The 20,987-nt window shown below is 34.9% G+C and overlaps 1 protein-coding gene across 2 annotated transcripts; it reads right to left on the reverse strand.

Annotated features, from left to right (window-relative positions):
* Positions 1-153: 153 nt before the first annotated feature.
* LOC138333289 (sorting nexin-2-like) lies at positions 154-19,931 on the reverse strand. 2 transcript variants are annotated; one of them, XM_069281572.1, is made up of 13 exons: positions 19,806-19,908; positions 18,740-18,802; positions 17,467-17,563; positions 17,092-17,333; positions 16,390-16,494; positions 15,941-16,082; positions 15,322-15,400; positions 14,614-14,806; positions 6,482-6,575; positions 5,632-5,837; positions 3,795-3,938; positions 3,211-3,363; positions 154-1,415 (listed from the first exon to the last, which is right to left on the reverse strand). In XM_069281572.1, exons 1-13 carry the CDS (start codon positions 19,887-19,889, stop codon positions 1,365-1,367), a joined length of 1,653 nt encoding a protein of 550 aa, XP_069137673.1. In that variant the 5' UTR covers positions 19,890-19,908; the 3' UTR covers positions 154-1,364. The 2 variants fall into 2 exon arrangements, with proteins under 2 accessions (XP_069137673.1, XP_069137674.1); XM_069281573.1 differs by lacking the exon at positions 18,740-18,802 and having other exon boundaries at positions 19,806-19,931.
* Between the last annotated feature and the right edge of the window lie 1,056 nt (positions 19,932-20,987).

Consider the following 20,987-nt stretch of genomic DNA (forward strand, 5'->3'; position numbering starts at 1 on the left):
TGCTAAACAGAGGCCAAGAGTTGGAGTATACTATTGTTGACATCTAAACCATTCGTCCACTCTCTAAGCGGTTGAAGTGGTCAAAACATGTTATGTAGTTACATCAGATGTCAGGAATTACAAAACTGACTACAAATCAATACCATTGCTTCATTTGATATATATATATATTTTAATTTAGTTTCTCATTATTAAAATTGTACATTATAAAATACGATACATTTTTAAACTTGTAATCATATAATTATCATAAACATGTGAATCTCTTACGAGCTTGATGCATTTACATCATTAGCACATTTAAGTCATTACAAATGTTTATATGGGCTAGTCTGTAATACAACAACTTGATGAGTTTCAACCATTGAACCTCTCAGGCTATAATATATGGTTGTTCTTCGATATACATACAAACCATTAGAAATACAATGGTTTATATAATTGACAAACATTAACCATTACTGCTCCAAAATGTCATAGAATTTAACATTATTAGCAAAAACAGCTGACATGGGCAAAGCAAAAACAAACCTTGCGTCAAACACAAAATACTTCAATAATTAACTTACATGCACAGCATAATTATTCGCTTTTCTCTCCTAACCTTTCCTATAATTACACACAATTGGCCCCAATGTTATTCAAAGAAAACACTATTTAATCATTGTATCAACATGTATAAATTAAAAGATAAATGATATTGCATTTGTAACCCATTCAAGCACTTGTTGGACCATTTGTACCAATAAATAAAGACTAATGTTATGGTTTTGCAATTACATTATCATGAATCAAAATTCCAAGAACTAAAAGGTATTTTATGACAGTGGTAGTTTTGTATTGTAAGCACACCAAAGTTTTATAAAAGATGTCATGATGAAATTTACAACCGTTTACTATTCATATATAAGGTGAGCTAAAACTGATGGGATGAATATAAACTAATCTTTATCCATCTTTACACATTCCCTGAAATTTCATAATGGACTGTTCTAGTTCTTGAAGTAGACAAGTCCAATTAGCATTTCCGTGGGTGAGTGAGTTAAATACATGGTATACAATTTGATTTTTTTTTTAAAAATTAATCAAATAATGATCATCCATGTAATGACTGCTTGTCAAACCAAATGTGAAAAAAAAGTTGAAACAATAATTAGACAGTGTGATGCCGTCTGTGTGTTGACCAGTTCAATAAGTACATTGCACATTAGATGTAGCACTAGAAAATCTCAGTATTGTGTCTATACCACCACTAACATCAAGTCACCGAAAAGTGACAGGGAACCAGCCACAAGTAACGTGAGTGTGGCTAGTTATAATCTCAGTGTCATTAGAATGTTCTCTGTTGTAGTTTGTTTGACACCTCATGCCACAGCCTTAGCTTCTGGTAGGAAGGCCTCCCAACATTTGATCACCTGTCAACATAAAACACAGTCTATGTCAGCAATTTAAGATAAATACTATGTACCTCTTTTTGACAGATTTAGTATGTTTAATGCCTTATGTCAGGATAATTTTAGATATTGACTTTTTGTGGGTTAATGCATGAAGTTGTTAACCTTTAAAAGGTGATATAACCTTCAACATCCAACATCAGAGAATTTCATAATATCACCATTCCCCAGTCAACAATTCCTTGTAATAATCAACAAAAGGTCAATATTTCTGAAGTATGTACCCCCTCGATACTATACAAATATCATAATATTTTAATATTGCTAGTAGAATGTCAACATAACATTTGGTTTTGGTTTTATTAGTTTAACGTCCTATTAACAGCCAGTGTCATGTAAGGACGTGCCAGGCTTGTTGGTGGAAGAAGGCGGAGTACCTGAAGAAAAACCACCAACCAGCGGTCAGTACCTGGCAACTGCCCCACATGGGATTCAAACTCGTGACCCAGAGGAAGAGGGCTTGTAGTAATATGTCGAGACATATTAACCACTCGGCCACAGCAGCCCTGCATAACAAGTCAGTTACCTGTCCCCTATATAGGACAAGATGGGTTTTAGAACCCCTATCTAGTTTATTTATTGAAAAGTGAGAGGGAAACAGAGCCATTACACTGAAGCAACTGCGTAATGTTTGAAAATATGTCATTATCAAAACTACAGAGACTGAACAGAAGTATTCGGACCAACGCTTCGTGATATATACCGCTTAATTTCGTGCAGCGCATAAAAATCGGATTAAATCCAGTTTGGAGGCTTGGTTCGCGTCATCGTATACGTCATCGGAATTATGACGTCATGCTTAATGGTGTGGCGGTAAAAATAAATTATATCGTCTGCTGACGGAATCGCAGGAATTCACGGAAATGATATGGGTTGTGGTGGTAAAGAAGTAACATCAGGCTTAAGAAAAGCCGTCGTAGCGATGATAGAAGGTGGGATAAAACAAACAATTGTTGCAGATAGGTTAGGCATACCAAAATCTACAAATTCTGATATTTGGAAGCGATATGTGAGACGAGGAAACATTGAAAATACACATCGATGTGGAAGGACGCCATATTTGACAGATCGCGACCAGAGAAGGCTCTTAAAAGTTGTGGGCGGAAATAGGAGAAAAACATTGGATGAAGTAACAGCCGAATTAAATGACTACAGGAACACTGTAAATGATGTACAGGTTAGTAGTAAAACGATTGACCGAAATTTAAAAAATCAGGGATACCGTAGAAGGGTAGTGAAGAAAACCATGGTTGTGCGTGAAGTCAATTTGAGGAAACATGTGACATTTTGCTTAGCGAAACACTTCGCAAACCAAAACTACATTTTTCAACAGGACAATGCTCCAGTTCAATAGGCTCGTGTTGTGTCTGAATATTTTACAAACCATGGTATTCCCATTTTAGAATGTCCCCCACAAAGTCCTGATTTAAATATCGAAAATGTGTGGTTAAAATTCAAACTATGACTAAAAACAGTGGTCAAAAACATCACTAATCAAACAAAACTTTTTGACGCAATACAAATCATCTGCCAAGGCATTGATGTAGAATACACTCAAGGTTTATACCAATCGATTCCTGATCGTTTGAAGGAAGTACGAAAGTCCAAGGGTCAGATCACCAAATATTAGGTCAGTGTCACAACACATATATTTTTTATAAAGGTTTTATTTTCCTAGCGAGATGTTCACATGACGTTATGGCGGCCATTTTGTCCGAATACTTCTGTCCGATCTCTGTAATTAAATGTAACTTACCCGTTGCTGGTTTTCCATTAAATATTCTAGATATTTGATGATACTAGTTTTGAAATCTTCTACACGCTTCTTATCAAAACGAGCCACTTCCTTTCGTATCATTGCAGATATCTTTTCAAAATCATCCTTTCCCCTCTCAACTTTTAGCTCCCACTGCAAATGAGAATAATAAGGACAACTGCTTAATATGTACAGACCAAATAAAATAATAAAATTAATAAGATAATTTTGCTTTAAAGTTTTTAATTGCAAAATATCATTTTTGGTGTCTATTTAAGTAAGTCAATTTTAGCATCATTTCTTGGACCAACATGTTTTTAAATCAGCTAAAGAAATATTAACCTTTGAAAAATATTGTATAGTTATTAGTTTTAATTGAAAGAAATCTGTTTTAATAGTCTGGCCATCAAATAGGAGACCATGGAATGGGGGAATCTAGTGTTACCCATGCATGTCCCCATCACATTCTGTGTCGCTGTCACATTCTGATTTTGTATAGATATGAAGTCACTACAGATAAATTCTCAAATTCTAATTTCCTGAAAATTGCATCGGGTTTTGTTTACAACTGCTGAAGAACCTACCTCAGAAATCTCTTGCTTGGCTTGGGAGATTTTGTCTGTTTTATTAGCTAGCTCTAACTTGGCTTTGTTTTCACGCTTCTTTGTCAATGTTGCTTCTGCATCTTTCCAATTCTTGTAAGCTTTAACCCTCTCATGGAATACCTCCTGTCAAAGACAATTATGGAATAGTGAGACAATATTTATTGTCTGGAAAGAATGATATTGATATTCAGGATAAAGTCCAAAGGAATGGTACAGTTTTGGGTTCAAGATTTATGTTTGTGTAAAAGCGTCATGTTATAGCTGTGATAGCAAATGCATAATTACATACATAGTTATTTGAACTATTGACACATGCTATTTTGCAGAGGTTTCACTGTATTGTGTCTAATAAGTAACCTATTTCATTCTTCTACTAAAAATATATGACTTACTTGGTATACATGACTGATGCTTTTTGTTACATATAATTAATTGAATTAATGCATTGTCTCATGAATATCTGACTTGTTTACAAGGAATTATGATGACAGGACAATGGTAACATTTGAGAGTACTTTTTTCAAGTGTAAACTTCAAATGTAACCTACAGAACATTTTGTATTAAAACAGGGCCTTTGAGCTAAAAGCTAAGAAAATTTGACAGAACATGTATATAACAAGAGGCCCATGGGCCTTAACGGTCACCTGAGTTAGAATATATAATGAAACAAATAATGAAACAAATTAAAGACATATAAACACTATATGCTGGGCCTTGAAGTTGGTCAGTGATTTATAAATTTGACTTTTTAGACTATGAAGAGTATTTGCTTCCATCAAACCTGTGAACTTAGAAGTATTTTTTGAAATTTTAATCATTTTGACCCTGTTTGGTCCTGCCCCTCTGGTCCCCCAGGGGGTCATTGAGGACGGATATGGATGTTAAAATGCTATATCTTAGGCTAATAATTCTAATCAAGTTTGACTAATTTCCTACGAAAATTGGGCAAATAATGTTCACAAATATGTTTTTCCTATATAAACTAAAGTAAACTTGACCCCTCCCCAGGGGTAACGTTGAGACCCCAAGGTCATATAATTCACAATTTTTATAAAAACACCTTAAGACCTTTCCATCTATAATTATTTGATTCTACTATATCCAGAATTTTAGATGATTTTTGGAGTTTTAGCCTATTTGACCCTTTTTTGCCCCGCCCCTCTGCCCCCAGGGGGTCGGCCAGGACCAATGTGGATATGATATTAAAATGCTATTTCAGGCTAATAATTCTAACCAAGTTTGACTCATTTCCTATGAAAATTGAGCAAAAAATGCTCATTAATGTGTTTTTCCTATATAAACTATAGTAAACTTGACCCCCTCCCCAAGGGGAAACAGGAGACCCCAGGGTCATATAATTTACAATTTTTATAAACAAACTTTAAGACCTTTTCATCTATAAAGTGTATTTGATTATACCATTTCCAGAATTTTAAAAGAATATTTTTGAAGTTTTAGCCTATTTGACCTTTTTTGGCCCCGCCTCTCTGCCCCCAGGGGGTCGGCCTGGACCAATATAGATATGATATTAAAATGCTATTTCAGGCTAATAATTCTAACCAAGTTTGACTCATTTCCAATGAAAATTGAGCAAAAAAATGCTCATAAATGTGTTTTCCCTATATAAACTATAGTAAACTTGACCCCCTCCCCAGGGGGAAACGTGAGACACCAGGGTCATATAATTCAATTTTTGTAAAGGACCTTAAGACCTTTCTATTTCGATTAGAATAGGTCACTTGAGGCTTTGTCTCAGGTGACCTAAAAACAATCTAGGACTCTATCATTAGACAGAAATGAAAAAGTTTGTCCTACCTTGACCGCCCCCAATAAAGCGATGTAGTCCTTGAGCAGCTCAGCCATGACGAAGAAGTCTTGGTCGGCCTGCTCGCGTTGTATTTGTTCAATCCTCTCCTCCGTGTCAGCCAATTGTGACAGAGCACGAGACAGGGCAGTGTGCTCCTCCGCGTTACCCAACATGGCCGCACTCTTGGCAAAAGCAGCAGTGCTATTACTCAGGTCTAGGATATTTAAACACATAGCTATATACATAAACACATAGCTATATACATATATACATATATATCTATACAGTCAAGGCTGCCTCTGTATAAAGACAACCTGCTTTATAAGATCACTTTCTTAGGGTCCTAATGGCCAATTTCAATACAATTTGCCCTGTGTGTAAGACCTCTTGGCTATAAAGCCAATTTTTTTGATGTCCATTGGGTGGACTTTATAAACATTTTTTTACTGTATATGCATTTGTAGATATAGCATATGCAGTTAAAATCTTCAAAAAGCATCTTAGAAATATTACCTATAAATAAAAAGATTTAAACATCCTTAAAATTTTCATCAATTTTGGTTTAAAAGTATGTGAACTTTTTAAAACTTTTGAACCATGTACATATGGATAAACAATTGTTTTGTTATGATAATCATTACTAAAGAAAACAAATAATGTATTGTCTGTTCATGGACAGTAACAAACATTTTTGAGTGACCTTTATCGTTTCAGTTATCTTTAATCAAAATTTAACTATTCACTTCTTACTTACCCTATATAAACTAGTATTATGACCTCTAACCTTGCAGAATCACATCAGTGAACTACACCCTTTCTGCACCATTTGACCTATGACCTTTAACCTAGATGACCTACCTTTTCTGTGACTGACCACAGACTCCATACTGGAATGTAATTTTCTTAACTGTGAATCCAAACACTCAACTTGTTGCTGTTTCTCTTCAAACCACTGAAATACAAAAGTCAAATTGATTTTCATTTCTGTATGATTATCAAATGTGCCATTCTGAATAATGAGCTGGTGTTTACTTATTCCATCGTAATGCACATTCATTGAAACATATCAGGACTTTGACTTCACCATCTTATACAATGTATTCAAAAGCGATATTGGAAATTTTACAATGCTATCATTAAGAATCGTACTAAGTTCATGATTGGACATAATCTAAATTTGAACACTACACAAAATGATTCTTTATGACAGACAGAAATAATGCCAAATTAAAATGACTGGAAGTTATCTCCCCTGGACCAGAAACACCATATTATATGTATTCTGTACTAGGTATAAAAGCTTCATAGTGTCTCCACATGCTCATTACAATATGTCTGGTTCTAAACAATCTACAGTCTAACAACAGAAAAATCAACTTGATGGTTAATCTACAGCATATCATCAGGACACTACAGTAGATTGTTTTATCAAGGTCATAAGAGACCTCATGTGTGGTAAAAATGAATATTGTTTCTTCAAAACGTAACAATTCATTAGATGTTGTGCACATGCTGACACATGCTAGGTTTAGAAACCTAGTAAACAAACAATGGCCAGAGAAAAGTTATCAATGAAAAAAAAAAAAAAAATCAAATTACATATGCAACACTAAATTACATCATATATCTAAACCATTCAATAGTTAAAGGGACAATTCACTCAGGAAAATTCTTTTACATACCCAAGAAGCAAATATGGCATAAATGTATTTAAATTAAATATTGACAAATTCCATGTCATTGTTTAGTATTTTAATTGATACCGTAATAATTACAAATCATTGATCAATACGATTAAGCAGGTACAATATGTACGCTGTAACCATATCCGAGCCAAAGTCACGCACGTTAAACAAATGAACAACATAACCACTGTGGAGGTGCTAAAATGTTATTTAGGCAAGACAATTCAACTAATAAGGTAAACACACTACAGTCAGAGCGATTTGAGCAATTCTAGACAAAAGTAGCATTACTCTACGAGCAAGGGACAGGGTTCGGCATACAAGATGTTCGACCACAATGTGTAATGGCGGACAGCGAGCAAGTTTGAACATTTTACACGCATTTCACCACCATGGGCTTTTCTGGCATATCACAGTAAAACCAACTGATCTAATTTCCATTAGAACTGGTTTTTCTGATATATGTACAAATTTTAATGTTCCCTTAGACTGAATTGTCCCTTTAATATTGTGAAAAAAATTCATTATAAATAACATCACATCTTTCACATAAAATTTAATTCCAAGCTCTTTTCCATCATTATTGAATCAAAGAAAACAAAATATTTTACTTTAAAAATGAAATCCCACATGGCCCAGGAAAAGAAATTATTGTCAGTTTACTTATTTGTGTGTGCATTCCAGGGCCCAGTTTCACGAACATTCCTTAACTTTAAAGTGAACAGTCGGGCAAGGATGGCTAAAGTCGGTAAAAATGGTGTGAATGTATCCAGTATAATTTCTTATGGAATAGAAAAATAAACTTTCTCGTCAAAATCTGTCTGCGTACGTAGAAATTAATTTAAAGTATAGTAATCCTAAAACGTCCTCCCGGCTGACTATGTCCATGGTTACATTTCCACGCAGCCTCGCTTTCAATGCTTTCAACTTTTCTTAATTTCAATGGTCAGAACTGGGAAACGTAAGCAGAACTTGACCATCGTATTAATATGTGAGAACTTTTGGAAGGCCAATGAACGCATTTAGACTGGATTTCTTTGCCGGACTATTCACTTTAAGGAATCCCTTAATTTAAAATGTTCTATAAAAAAACAATTACATATTTTAAGGAAAGCTCCTTAACTTTAAGAGCATTCCTTAACTTCAATTTCCTATAAGAAATTTTAAGTTCAGGAAATCCTTTAAGTTTAGGAATGTTGGTGAAAATGGGCCCTGAGATACCACTAGTATACCACCTTGCAAGAAAAGACAACCCCGCAAAAACAAAAAACTCAATTACATCATGGGCAGATTTTTACAACAACCACAGGTCCTATTAATGTTTGACGTCTAAGAAAAATAAATCAGTATACAGCAACATGCCAATGATGCCAACTTAAACAAAAGTAAGCTTAAAAATGAACTGAAAGTCTTAACTAAATCATATTAACCAAGTACAATTAACACATACATTTACATCTGTTGTCTATAAGTTCTCTATTCTTCCATCATTCACCAGTTGTAATATATACGTAGTTAGTCCTTCAGATAAAGTTGATTACATTTTTGTATTTCTACCCAAGATGTGACCATATATTTTACTCTATATATTCTATTATTTTACTGTATATAGTCTACCATGTCACAAGAGAAAATAGTGTTGTTCCATTCCTGAACAAAATCAATATTCCTGTGACAAAAACATGCACATGCCTAGATATAATAAATATAATCATGTGCAATATACTTTTTGTACAAACACGAAAAACAATCTCCTGCTAATGAACAGCCATGCTCATATTAAATCTGGTATATCTGAATTATGTGACATGGTAGAATCTGATTTATGATGACCTTGTTCAAAAATGATTTTTTGGATATTTGAAGTCCATATGTTTCGACAAATAAGGGACTTCGATTTTCTTTTTTAATTTTTGTTTCATTACAAAAAGAATAATCAATTTTAATAGTGTTCGTTTATTTCAAATTCTGGATTTTTTCCCCTTCATTTCAAAGAAAATGAATATTTTTTTTATATTAATCTTACAAAATAAAACCTAAACCAGGAAGATGGAGAACTTACAGCGTACAAAATGTAGATTTACCTCCATGTCATAGTCCCACTGGTCAATGGGCGGCACAGTACAGAGGTAAGATTGTGGATAAAATGTTAGCCAGCTCATCTGGTATAGGAGAAGGGTGTGACTGACTTATTGGTAAGATAAAATGTTAGCCAGCTCATCTGGTATAGGAGAAGGGTGTGACCGACTTATTGGTAAGATAAAATGTTAGCCAGCTCATCTGGTATAGGAGAAGGGTGTGACTGACTTATTGGTAAGATAAAATGTTAGCCAGCTCATCTGGTATAGGAGAAGGGTGTGACTGACTTATTGGTAAGATAAAATGTTAGCCAGCTCATCTGGTATAGGAGAAGGGTGTGACTGACTTATTGGTAAGATAAAATGTTAGCCAGCTCATCTGGTATAGGAGAAGGGTGTGACTGACTTATTGGTAAGATAAAATGTTAGCCAGCTCATCTGGTATAGGAGAAGGGTGTGACTGACTTATTGGTAAGATAAAATGTTAACCAGCTCATCTGGTATAGGAGAAGGGTGTGACTGACTTATTGGTAAGATAAAATGTTAACCAGCTCATCTGGTATAGGAGAAGGGTGTGACTGACTTATTGGTAAGATAAAATGTTAACCAGCTCATATGGTATAGGAGAAGGGTGTGACTGACTTATTGGTAAGATAAAATGTTAACCAGCTCATCTGGTATTGGAGAAGGGTGTGACTGTCATATTGGTAAGATAAATTTTAGCCAGCTCATCTGGTATAGGAGAAGGGTGTGACTGTATATTGAAGGGAGGGTTGACTTATTGGTAAGATAAAATGTTAGCCAGCTCATCTGGTATAGGAGAAGGGTGTGACGACTTATTGGTGAGATAAAATGTTTGCCAACTCAACTGGTCTAGGAGAAGGGTGTGACTGACTTATTGGTAAGATAAAATGTTAACCAGCTCATCTGGTATGGTATAGGAGAAGGGGTGTGACTGACTTATTGGTAAGATGAAATGTTAGCCAGCTCATCTGGTATAGGAGAAGGGTGTGACTGACTTATTGGTAAGATAAAATGTTAACCAGCTCATCTGGTATAGGAGAAGGGTGTGACTGACTTATTGGTAAGATAAAATGTTAACCAGCTCATCTGGTATAGGAGAAGGGTGTGACTGTCTTATTGGTAAGATAAAATGTTAACCAGCTCATCTGGTATAGGAGAAGGGTGTGACTGACTTATTGGTAAGATAAAATGTTAACCAGCTCATCTGGTATGGTATAGGAGAAGGGGGTGACTGACTTATTGGTAAGATAAAATGTTAACCAGCTCATCTGGTATAGGAGAACGGTGTGACCGACTTATTGGTGAGATAAAATGTTTGCCAGCTCAATGGTCTAGGAGAAGGGTGTGACTGACTTATTGGTAAGATAAAATGTTAACCAGCTCATCTGGTATAGGAGAAGGGTGTGACTGACTTATTGGTAAGATAAAATGTTAACCAGCTCATCTGGTATAAGGTGAAGGGTGTGACTGACTTATTGGTAAGATAAAATGTAAGCTATGTCATTTGGTATAGGAGAAGGGTGTGACTGACTTATTGGTAAGATAAAATGTTAACCAGCTCATCTGGTATAGGAGAACGGTGTGACCGACTTATTGGTGAGATAAAATGTTTGCCAGCTCAACTGGTCTAGGAGAAGGGTGTGACTGACTTATTGGTAAGATAAAATGTTAACCAGCTCATCTGGTATGGTATAGGAGAAGGGGGTGACTGACTTATTGGTAAGATGAAATGTTAGCCAGCTCATCTGGTATAGGAGAAGGGTGTGACCTTCTTATTGGTAAGATAAAATGTTAACCAGCTCATCTGGTATGGTATAGGAGAAGGGGGTGACTGACTTATTGGTAAGATAAAATGCTAACCAGCTCATCTGGTATAGGAGAAGGGTGTGACTGTCTTATTGGTAAGATAAAATGTTAACCAGCTCATATGGTATAGGAGAAGGGTGTGACTGACTTATTGGTAAGATAAAATGTTAACCAGCTCATCTGGTATTGGAGAAGGGTGTGACTGTCTTATTGGTAAGATAAAATGTTAACCAGCTCATCTGGTATAGGAGAAGGGTGTGACTGTCTTATTGGTAAGATAAAATGTTAGCCAGCTCATCTGGTATAGGAGAAGGGTGTGACTGACTTATTGGTAAGATAAAATGTTAGCCAGCTCATCTGGTATAGGAGAAGGGTGTGACTGTCTTATTGGTAAGATAAAATTTTAACCAGCTCATCTGGTATAGGAGAAGGGTGTGACTGACTTATTGGTGAGATAAAATGTTAACCAGCTCATCTGGTATAGGTGAAGGGTGTGACTGACTTATTGGTAAGATAAAATGTAAGCTATGTCATTTGGTATAGGAGAAGGGTGTGACTGACTTATTGGTAAGATAAAATGTTAACCAGCTCATCTGGTATAGGAGAACGGTGTGACCGACTTATTGGTGAGATAAAATGTTGGCCAGCTCAACTGGTATAGGAGAAGGGTGTGACTGACTTATTGGTAAGATAAAATGTTAACCAGCTCATCTGGTATGGTATAGGAGAAGGGGGTGACTGACTTATTGGTAAGATGAAATGTTAGCCAGCTCATCTGGTATAGGAGAAGGGTGTGACCTTCTTATTGGTAAGATAAAATGTTAACCAGCTCATCTGGTATGGTATAGGAGAAGGGGGTGACTGACTTATTGGTAAGATAAAATGCTAACCAGCTCATCTGGTATAGGAGAAGGGTGTGACTGTCTTATTGGTAAGATAAAATGTTAGCCAGCTCATCTGGTATAGGAGAAGGGTGTGACTGACTTATTGGTAAGATAAAATGTTAACCAGCTCATCTGGTATGGTATAGGAGAAGGGGGTGACTGACTTATTGGTAAGATAAAATGCTAACCAGCTCATCTGGTATAGGAGAAGGGTGTGACTGTCTTATTGGTAAGATAAAATGTTAGCCAGCTCATCTGGTATAGGAGAAGGGGTGACCGACTTATTGGTAAGATAAAATGTTAACCAGCTCATCTGGTATAGGAGAAGGGTGTGACTGTCTTATTGGTAAGATAAATTTTAGCCAGCTCATCTGGTATAGGAGAAGGGTGTGACTGACTTATTGGTAAGATAAAATGTTAGCCAGCTCATCTGGTATAGGAGAAGGGTGTGACTGTCTTATTGGTAAGATAAAATTTTAACCAGCTCATCTGGTATAGGAGAAGGGTGTGACTGACTTATTGGTGAGATAAAATGTTAACCAGCTCATCTGGTATAGGTGAAGGGTGTGACTGACTTATTGGTAAGATAAAATGTAAGCTATGTCATTTGGTATAGGAGAAGGGTGTGACTGACTTATTGGTAAGATAAAATGTTAACCAGCTCATCTGGTATAGGAGAACGGTGTGACCGACTTATTGGTGAGATAAAATGTTTGCCAGCTCAACTGGTCTAGGAGAAGGGTGTGACTGTCTTATTGGTAAGATAAAATGTTAGCCAGCTCATCTGGTATAGGAGAAGGGTGTGACTGACTTATTGGTAAGATAAAATGTTAACCAGCTCATCTGGTATAGGAGAAGGGTGTGACTGACTTATTGGTAAGATAAAATGTTAACCAGCTCATCTGGTATAGGAGAAGGGTGTGACTGTCTTATTGGTAAGATAAAATGTTAACCAGCTCATCTGGTATAGGAGAAGGGTGTGACTGACTTATTGGTAAGATAAAATGTTAGCCAGCTCATCTGGTATAGGAATAGGGTGTGACTGTCTTATTGGTAAAAAGAAAAGTTAGCTATGTCATTTGGTGTAAAATGATGTGACCAACTTCTGCCATAGGAACTTAGTGATTATCTGATCTAAATATTACAAAAATATATCTTGCACATAATGCAGAGAGAGTTATCTCCCCTGAGTAAGAAAATATTACAGTACCTCACAAAATAGTATAAAACAGCAAATATAACAATCAAAATACAGGATAAATATAGAATAAATGTAATTATTTAACAATGCATTAGTTTCTGAGAAAAGGAATAAATGAGTTAAACCACTAGATCAACAAAATGCTACTAGATTCCTCAAAAATGATATACATATATGATTAATATTACTCTCCTCCTATCAACAAGGAACTATGGTTTAAGTTAGAATTTGAGAGATAACATAGGTATTGATGTTTGAAATCTTAACAAATCAAGACTTAACAAATGAAAAAAAAATGTTTTAAACTGCAACAAATTATAAGAAAAATCAGGACCAACAAAAAAAATTGACAACACAAAACAAATCTATGGCAATGAATGATAAAATAAAAATGTACCCAGTAACCGCAAAAATTAGATAACGATGATGAAGAAATAAAAAAATCAAAGCTAAAGGAAAACAATAACATAATTTGGAATAATGAAAAAAATAATGAAATGAAGCTAAATTAATGATAGTAGACAAACACAATCACACCAGACTGGATGTTTCACTTTTCTTACTTTGTCAAAAACATAACAATTACAAATAAGGAATACATGTATATTACATATATGGTTGTACATTATCAGAAAAGTTTCAATCCATTTGATATTCATGTTAAGTTGAATTGTAATCTATCTGTGACATCAACAGTAGTGCCACGACAAAGCTGAAGGTAGAAGGTGATAACTCAGGGAAATTCAATGAATTACAGTGATTTCTTTACATACTTCATAAAATGGAAACATTTAAATCAATGCCAATAAAAATGAATCCTAGTTGAATCTGTGAGTCATTAGCTGATGTACATTTGTGTGATTATACAAGATGCATCTCTTCTCTGTCCTTCCTTTTTCATTCAAAACATATGGTGACATCAAAAATTGATTTGATTTATATCTTTAAATGCATTAAACAGATACAAATGTCAGATACTGATACTTTCTAATGATTATATACTAAGCTGTTAACAAGTTTGGTTAAGTCAGTCTTGGGAAACTACAACATGCAGGTAAAAAGTTAATAAAAAAGTTAGAAACCAAGAAAAGGTAAATAATCAAAACCAAACAAGAAAATCATCTCATAAGAGGCAAATCAAAGATTACACTTTATCTTGTTTGCTTTGAAAATTTAACTTCTTGAAATTTTTGTTCCAAATGAGCTAGTTATAGAGAATTTAAAGTCCAGTCTACAATTAAACAGTACTGTACATCTGATAAGTAACTAAAAAGCATATGTGGAAGCTTAAAATTTGGTAAGATATGTTTACCTCATCAGCTTCCTCCATTTTGTAGGAAATTTTGTCAACAACGTCCCCAACTTTGTGGAATAGACGTTTCACACCAGCACTGCTGAGAGCCGAGGTATTAGTAGCTCTAGGGAGTTCTCCAGCATGCTCGAGGAAGTTACGGAAGTCTGAGTCCTTACGGAGCACTGGGTGTTGTGCTGTTCTCGTCAGGAACCTGTGTTTGAAAGACTTCAATAGTAACACTGAAGGTTCTCTCACATACTGTATAGCTGTTTAATGGCAAACATTTCGTGATTTTCTTTTTGATAATTATTACCAAGGAGAAATGTTAGAGTATTTGTCAAATTTCTTACAATGTCATTGTGATAAGCTATACAGGTTATGTTACTTGTCACTTAGTGGGAGTTTAATCCCTCACTATTAAAGAAAATATACAGTAGTTTGGATATGGCATATTAAAACAATGACAATTCAAAATCTATAAAAGATTTCCAATGGTTAAACCAGAACAGAACAAGGGATTTATCCTGTTAGGATGAACATGGGTCTGTCATAGACATACTTTAGTAGTTACACTAGTGTGTAAGAATCTTAACATAAATTACTGTGAAGAAATCAACCTTAAACAAAATAACTGTGTGTATTCAAATAAGATATCTGTGACATACAGAACATTCATTACACATATAAGTCACAAAAAGACCGAACAGTTATAAAGCAGTTCCATACCTTTCTAACATCAATCGTCGTCGCTCCACAAAATCTGCTGACCCCGATTCCTCTTTTGACATTTTGATTTTTGTCATACCTGTATCAGCAACAACACCAAATAAAAGTAAATAAAACTGCGTATGAACTGATACCATTAGTAATTAATCATCTTAATCAACATAATTATTTTATTGTTCCAGTGATAAGCCTTGTTTGGTAAAAGATTCTTCTCCTTTTAGAGCTTATGCATATGGATAATGAACCAAAATAATTATTACGAATACATTTTCTGGTTAAGATAATGATCGGTTTAGAAACATACCTACGTAGGTAATACAGTTTAAATGGGGGAAACGTTGTCAAAAACCTTAAAATAAATCTATTGGCAATTAAATTAATTTAGTAATTTAGAATTCAGAAGGATCTATATTTGTGTATGGTGAACTATAGAAAGATACCTAGGACAACATCTGGTGACTTTAAGGATACCAGTATTTGTAACCCTTGTTAAAAAGGTAAAAGAATTACTTCACCCCTATAACTTCGTAATGGACTGTTCTAGCCTTTGACCTCCTGAAAGAGTTTAAAAATGTATTTAGAGGTGACAGATTTAGAAGATTACAATTATAGAGTATACCTATGACACTTTTCTCTGGAGCAGGAGGTACAATTCGACCTTGATGGAGATATCGGTTCTGGAGCTTCTCATGGAGACCAAGGAAATCACTGAAACGCCTCAAAACAGCCATTTCAGGCTTCTGGAAATCTGGAATGCTGGTCTGTCAACATATGATCAACTATTTTAGAGACATGTTTAAAATGCAGAGATCAAGAGAGCAGTATATGAGCAAACATGTATACTCGAATGCCGAGCACTTGTGAGCTTACACACACTGTATCTCAGCAAAGGTAAAATGACCTGTGATTGATTCACAAAGGAATGACAGATGATTAAAAGATAGGAAATTCAAATTTATCAATAGGGATAGTAAGCTACACAATCAGCATCTCTTAAATATCTAAATCTTACTTCAGCATATAAAATAAAAGTTGTGAAGAAGAATTCCATTTTAAAAGTATACTGACCTTTGTGATGACCCTGTAGACCATGTAAGCACTCATACCATCACCCATCTTCTGTGGTTCCGTGACCCTTATCACTAATGTGTGCTCGTTAGCACCGTCGTCAACCTACAACGACAACAACAACACAAATTGCAATCAGTGTCGTCATTCTACAAAACATGGATAGTAAAACCATCACATCAACATAGGCTGTCATATTCTGAAACAAAGGGAAATAACTTTGATATATCATGTTATTTCTATAGTACCAAGACTTACATTACCAAATATACAATTACTATCACACTGTCTACAGCTACTATCATATAACATGTAAAGTTAGTGTCACAAAACATAATAATAAACAGTTATTACACAAATGTTTTAAGATAGGTAACATAACAGAACAGCAAGGTACCATACACATATAGCCAGTAATTTCCGCCTGGATGATGACATTTTTGCGATTTCTTTACACAATGTTGGAATCCTGAAATTTCAATCCTCAAAATAATACTTGACAAGAAAATCTTCCCAGTATGATTTAATAATTTTAATTGCGTTTTTGTTTAAAGTCAAAATCATGCAAATTTTGGCACATGAGAATAATCTGCTATACAATATGTTATAAATGATGTTTTGACAGTACTTTGATGTTTTGACAGTACTTTGAAGTTTTGACAGTACTTTTTCAAATGATAGGACTATAATCAAATGTCAAACCTCTTCCTTGGCTGTTTTTGTGGAGCTAGATGTTTTGGATGTTGAAGTTACTGTTTGGGTCACAGCTAGTTTAGGCATGTCTGTATTCGGCTTCTCTTCATCAGACGACGCAGCCTCAGCCTGGGCCGGGGCACTGGTAGGCGTGGGTTCAAACGGCTCAAGAAATGGGGACTTCTCATCTGTTTGCTTAGTGTCAGTTTCTCCATCAGAGTCCAATTTAATCTCATCACCGTCATCATCATCTGGAATGATTTGTTTAGAATGATTAGTCTACGATTGTTTATATATACTACTATCATATCAAAATACAACTGACCATAAAGCACTTTTTCATAAAGGTGAACCCACCAATTTTTGTACAACACCAAACATTACCTCCAAATAAATCCTCTGTGTCAATGTCTGGCTTCACTGGTTTCCGAGTGTTTTCTTCTGGTTCTACCTTTTCAGGTTCTGTGTCTGGTGTCCGTCCCTAATGCATAAAATCAAATACGGTTATACAATCTACAAGAAATAAACATTGAACTTATTAAACTACCGGGTAGATCAAACTTTGGTAAAAAATGTTTACACATGAATTACATGAAATTAGTATTGGCAGTATTGAACTTTAATTTTCCATTGGTTTAAAATTCTAAACAAGGGCTGTTGGAAAACAGCAAAGCTCGCCTATTCAGAAGAAGTTGATGTTCAAGTATTTACTATTTAAACATGGAAATATGACAAATTAACGGACTCAAAAAAAACCTAAAGGGCCCCAAATTGGTTGTATTATCACGTTCAGCATCCATAAACATTAGGAAAATAAAATCATAAACATTTATGATGACTTAAGCTTAAACAATTGACAAAATAGAAACTTGCTCAAAAACTTTAACGTGGAAATATGACAAATTAACAAACTCAAAAAACCCCAAAAGGGCCCCAAATTGGTTGTATTATCACGTTCAGCATCCATACACATTAGGAAAATAAAATCATAAACATTTATAATGACTTAAGCTTAAACAATTGACGAAACAGAAACTTGCTCAAAAACTTTAACGTGAAATGGGACGCCAATGCTGATGCCGACGCCGGGGTGACAACATTAGCTCCCCCTATTCTTCGAATAGGCGAGCTTATGAATTGCATTATGCATTGTGCTTTACATTTCATAAATGCTACCTAAAACTTTGTACATTATATCATACATGTGTACAATGTATGTGTTCCAATTCTGAAATTAAAAGTAAAGGGTGGGCTATCATGTCGAAGGTTGTTGTGGTAATCGGATTGCAATTTGGGAACTAAAAGTGATATAGGTTGACTAGTATATCCTATGGTAATTTAAATACAGATGGCAGTCATAGTATGAATGTTGAAGGTGTAGCAGTGCTAGTGTTGATCATGATCTGTAAGCATTGAGGAATTATTGAAGGAGACTACATACTTTGTTCAATTACTCTTAAAGCCTTTAGAATTAAGATGATACCAGACATTGATAAAAACGAAATTGTCATGATACTAATCATAAATTCAATTTACAGCTTCAAATTTGTATGCACCGTGTGTTGTACTAAATCATGGTGATGTATATTATAGGATTGCTTAGATTGGAGTGCACACTTTATCAGCAAGTGCAGTTGTAGGCAAAAGACCAAATTACCTCATCCTCATCATCATTTAGGTCGATTATTGCCTCGGCAGTAGGAGGGGGACTCTTTTCTTTCTGAATTTGCATCATTCATCAAATATACATTTAATTCATACAGCATTTCTAATGTAACATTATAATATATAATAGCTCTATTGTAAATCTATATATGATTATCTGATATTAATGTAGCTATATATAGCAACCGGCAGGATTTTACATACATGTAAACACAATCATTGCCTTCGGTAGGAGGGATCAATCAAACTCTGAACCAATGGATTACTACTAGTGTGATGCTGATCAACCATTAGTGAGCTTAAAAATCTCTCTAGACAAATGATACATTTTATTTATATATTGGAATTATAGCAGCAGTATTCAAAAGAGTTATATTTTACAGACTTCACCTCCTTTTCCTATAGTTTCCAGGGGTCAATTATGATTCATTTTCAAAAATAAATTTTGCGTAAACACACATATATATATCTGGATAATCAGTTTAAAGCTCAACCTATCAAGCTTAAAAGAGGTATACTATGCAGGGAGTATTCTCAGCACCGGGATTATGTTAGGCATCAATGCAGGTACAATGTACCTCGAGCTCTCATGTACAATTTATTGGAGACATTCACATATATCTTTTCCCTATAATTTACTAATGCAAAAACAACTGTCCTACCACTTGCAAAACCAAAGAAACACTATGTTTTCTATGTTTATTGCTTGGCTCCCTCATTTAGTCTTTAACATAATAAGACTGTGAATCATCAACCGGTTACACCCCTTTATATACAGGTGTAAACGTAACATATTCCGGTGTAGAAAAAAACCCCAAGCATTACAGAAAAAATAAAATATGCAAGTTTTTGAATATAGTGGCATGCAACTTGGACAAAATATTCCGAAATAAAAGACTGAAAATGTGGTGTTTAAAAATAGGAATTACATCTCTGTATGGTGAGGTTTGTCAAATGTCGGCATTCCGGCAAAATGTCAAAAGCGTTTTAATGTTTGTCATAAGATATTACAACAACGCATCATGCTCTACTGTTTTAGATAAAGGAAACGTTCGCACCTCACTTGCTTCTGTAAATAAATCATCTTCGTCTTTTTGGCTGTCGTCCTCCTCAAACGGGGGTGGTTCTCGTTCGTCAGCCATTTTAGGTGTCACGTGATTATACTCCCGGTGCTGTTATAAAATTAGATCCGGATGACCATAACCACAAGATAATATCCGGAACGCACCGTTATGTATTAATTTTAATTCTATGTTATTCAATTAAACTGTATAAGCAATGACATGTTGTGTAAATAAAATGGTATCTGATCACATATTACCAAGAGGTACAGAGCTGAGACGACCCAGTGTCAGACTACAGTACTAGCTAGTCCATAACGTCGGTTATCAAAATTCCCTATACAGTAATTAAAAAGTACAACAAAACATTTATTTTCAAGCATGAATATGATTATTATTATGCTATTATGTTATCATTTTCTACAATAATGCAGCTACATGAAAACAATTTAAAGTAGTACACCAGAAACATACATTGTAGTCTACCTATGTAATATATAATAATATATATGTTTCTGTATACATGTAGCTTCACGCATGTCCATTTTTGTAGATTAAATTTGTGGTCAATTTATAATTTCTACTATCATTTATACTCCATGGTTTACTTTCATTATCGTTGTATCCAATCCTATCTGATAATAAAACTGAAGGCAGCGGTTGAGAAGGGGAGAAAACCCTGACCTATCACAGACCTGAAGAGATTAATTACAGATGCGTGACGTGTAGAAGTTTTATTTAAAGATGCTCCACCGCTGACAAATAGTATTTTTTTTCACTATCAAAAAGAGGAACAGACGATTTCGTATTTTTCTTCAGTTACAAAAGTTATTTACTATAGACCATTACCAACATGGAGAAGTTTCAGCTTCTTATTTCACTTACCTGTTACCTGTCGTCGAGGTCTTTAAATATGCCGTAGGCATCTCTGACCCATTTGAATATTGTTCATGTTGTTTGGCGGTTGTGTGTTCTCATAGCAGGTAGGGTTGAACTTCTCTTGCTTGAATTTCCAATGGCTGTTTAGTCTTGACTTAAACTGGTTTAAAGTTTCTGATGATATGACATTTTCAGGTAGAGAGTTCCATTGATTTACTAATCTTTGTGAGAAAGTATTTTTCCTGGTGTTACGTCTGGAACGTCCATTGACAAGTTTTTTACTAGTACCTCTTGTTTGAG

Source organism: Argopecten irradians, chromosome 10, assembly GCF_041381155.1.
Source record: "Argopecten irradians isolate NY chromosome 10, Ai_NY, whole genome shotgun sequence".
NCBI classification, from domain to species: domain Eukaryota; kingdom Metazoa; phylum Mollusca; class Bivalvia; order Pectinida; family Pectinidae; genus Argopecten; species Argopecten irradians.

Coding starts and splice junctions, on each gene's coding strand:
- LOC138333289 (XM_069281572.1), bottom strand. CDS start 19,889: ATGGCTGACGAACGAGAACCACCCCCGTTTGAGGAGGACGACAGCCAA. Junction 14,807..15,321: donor CGACGATTGATGTTAGAAAG/GTATGGAACTGC, acceptor TTTCAAACACAG/GTTCCTGACGAGAACAGCAC. Junction 6,576..14,613: donor AAATGGAGGAAGCTGATGAG/GTAAACATATCT, acceptor TTTGTATTTCAG/TGGTTTGAAGAGAAACAGCA.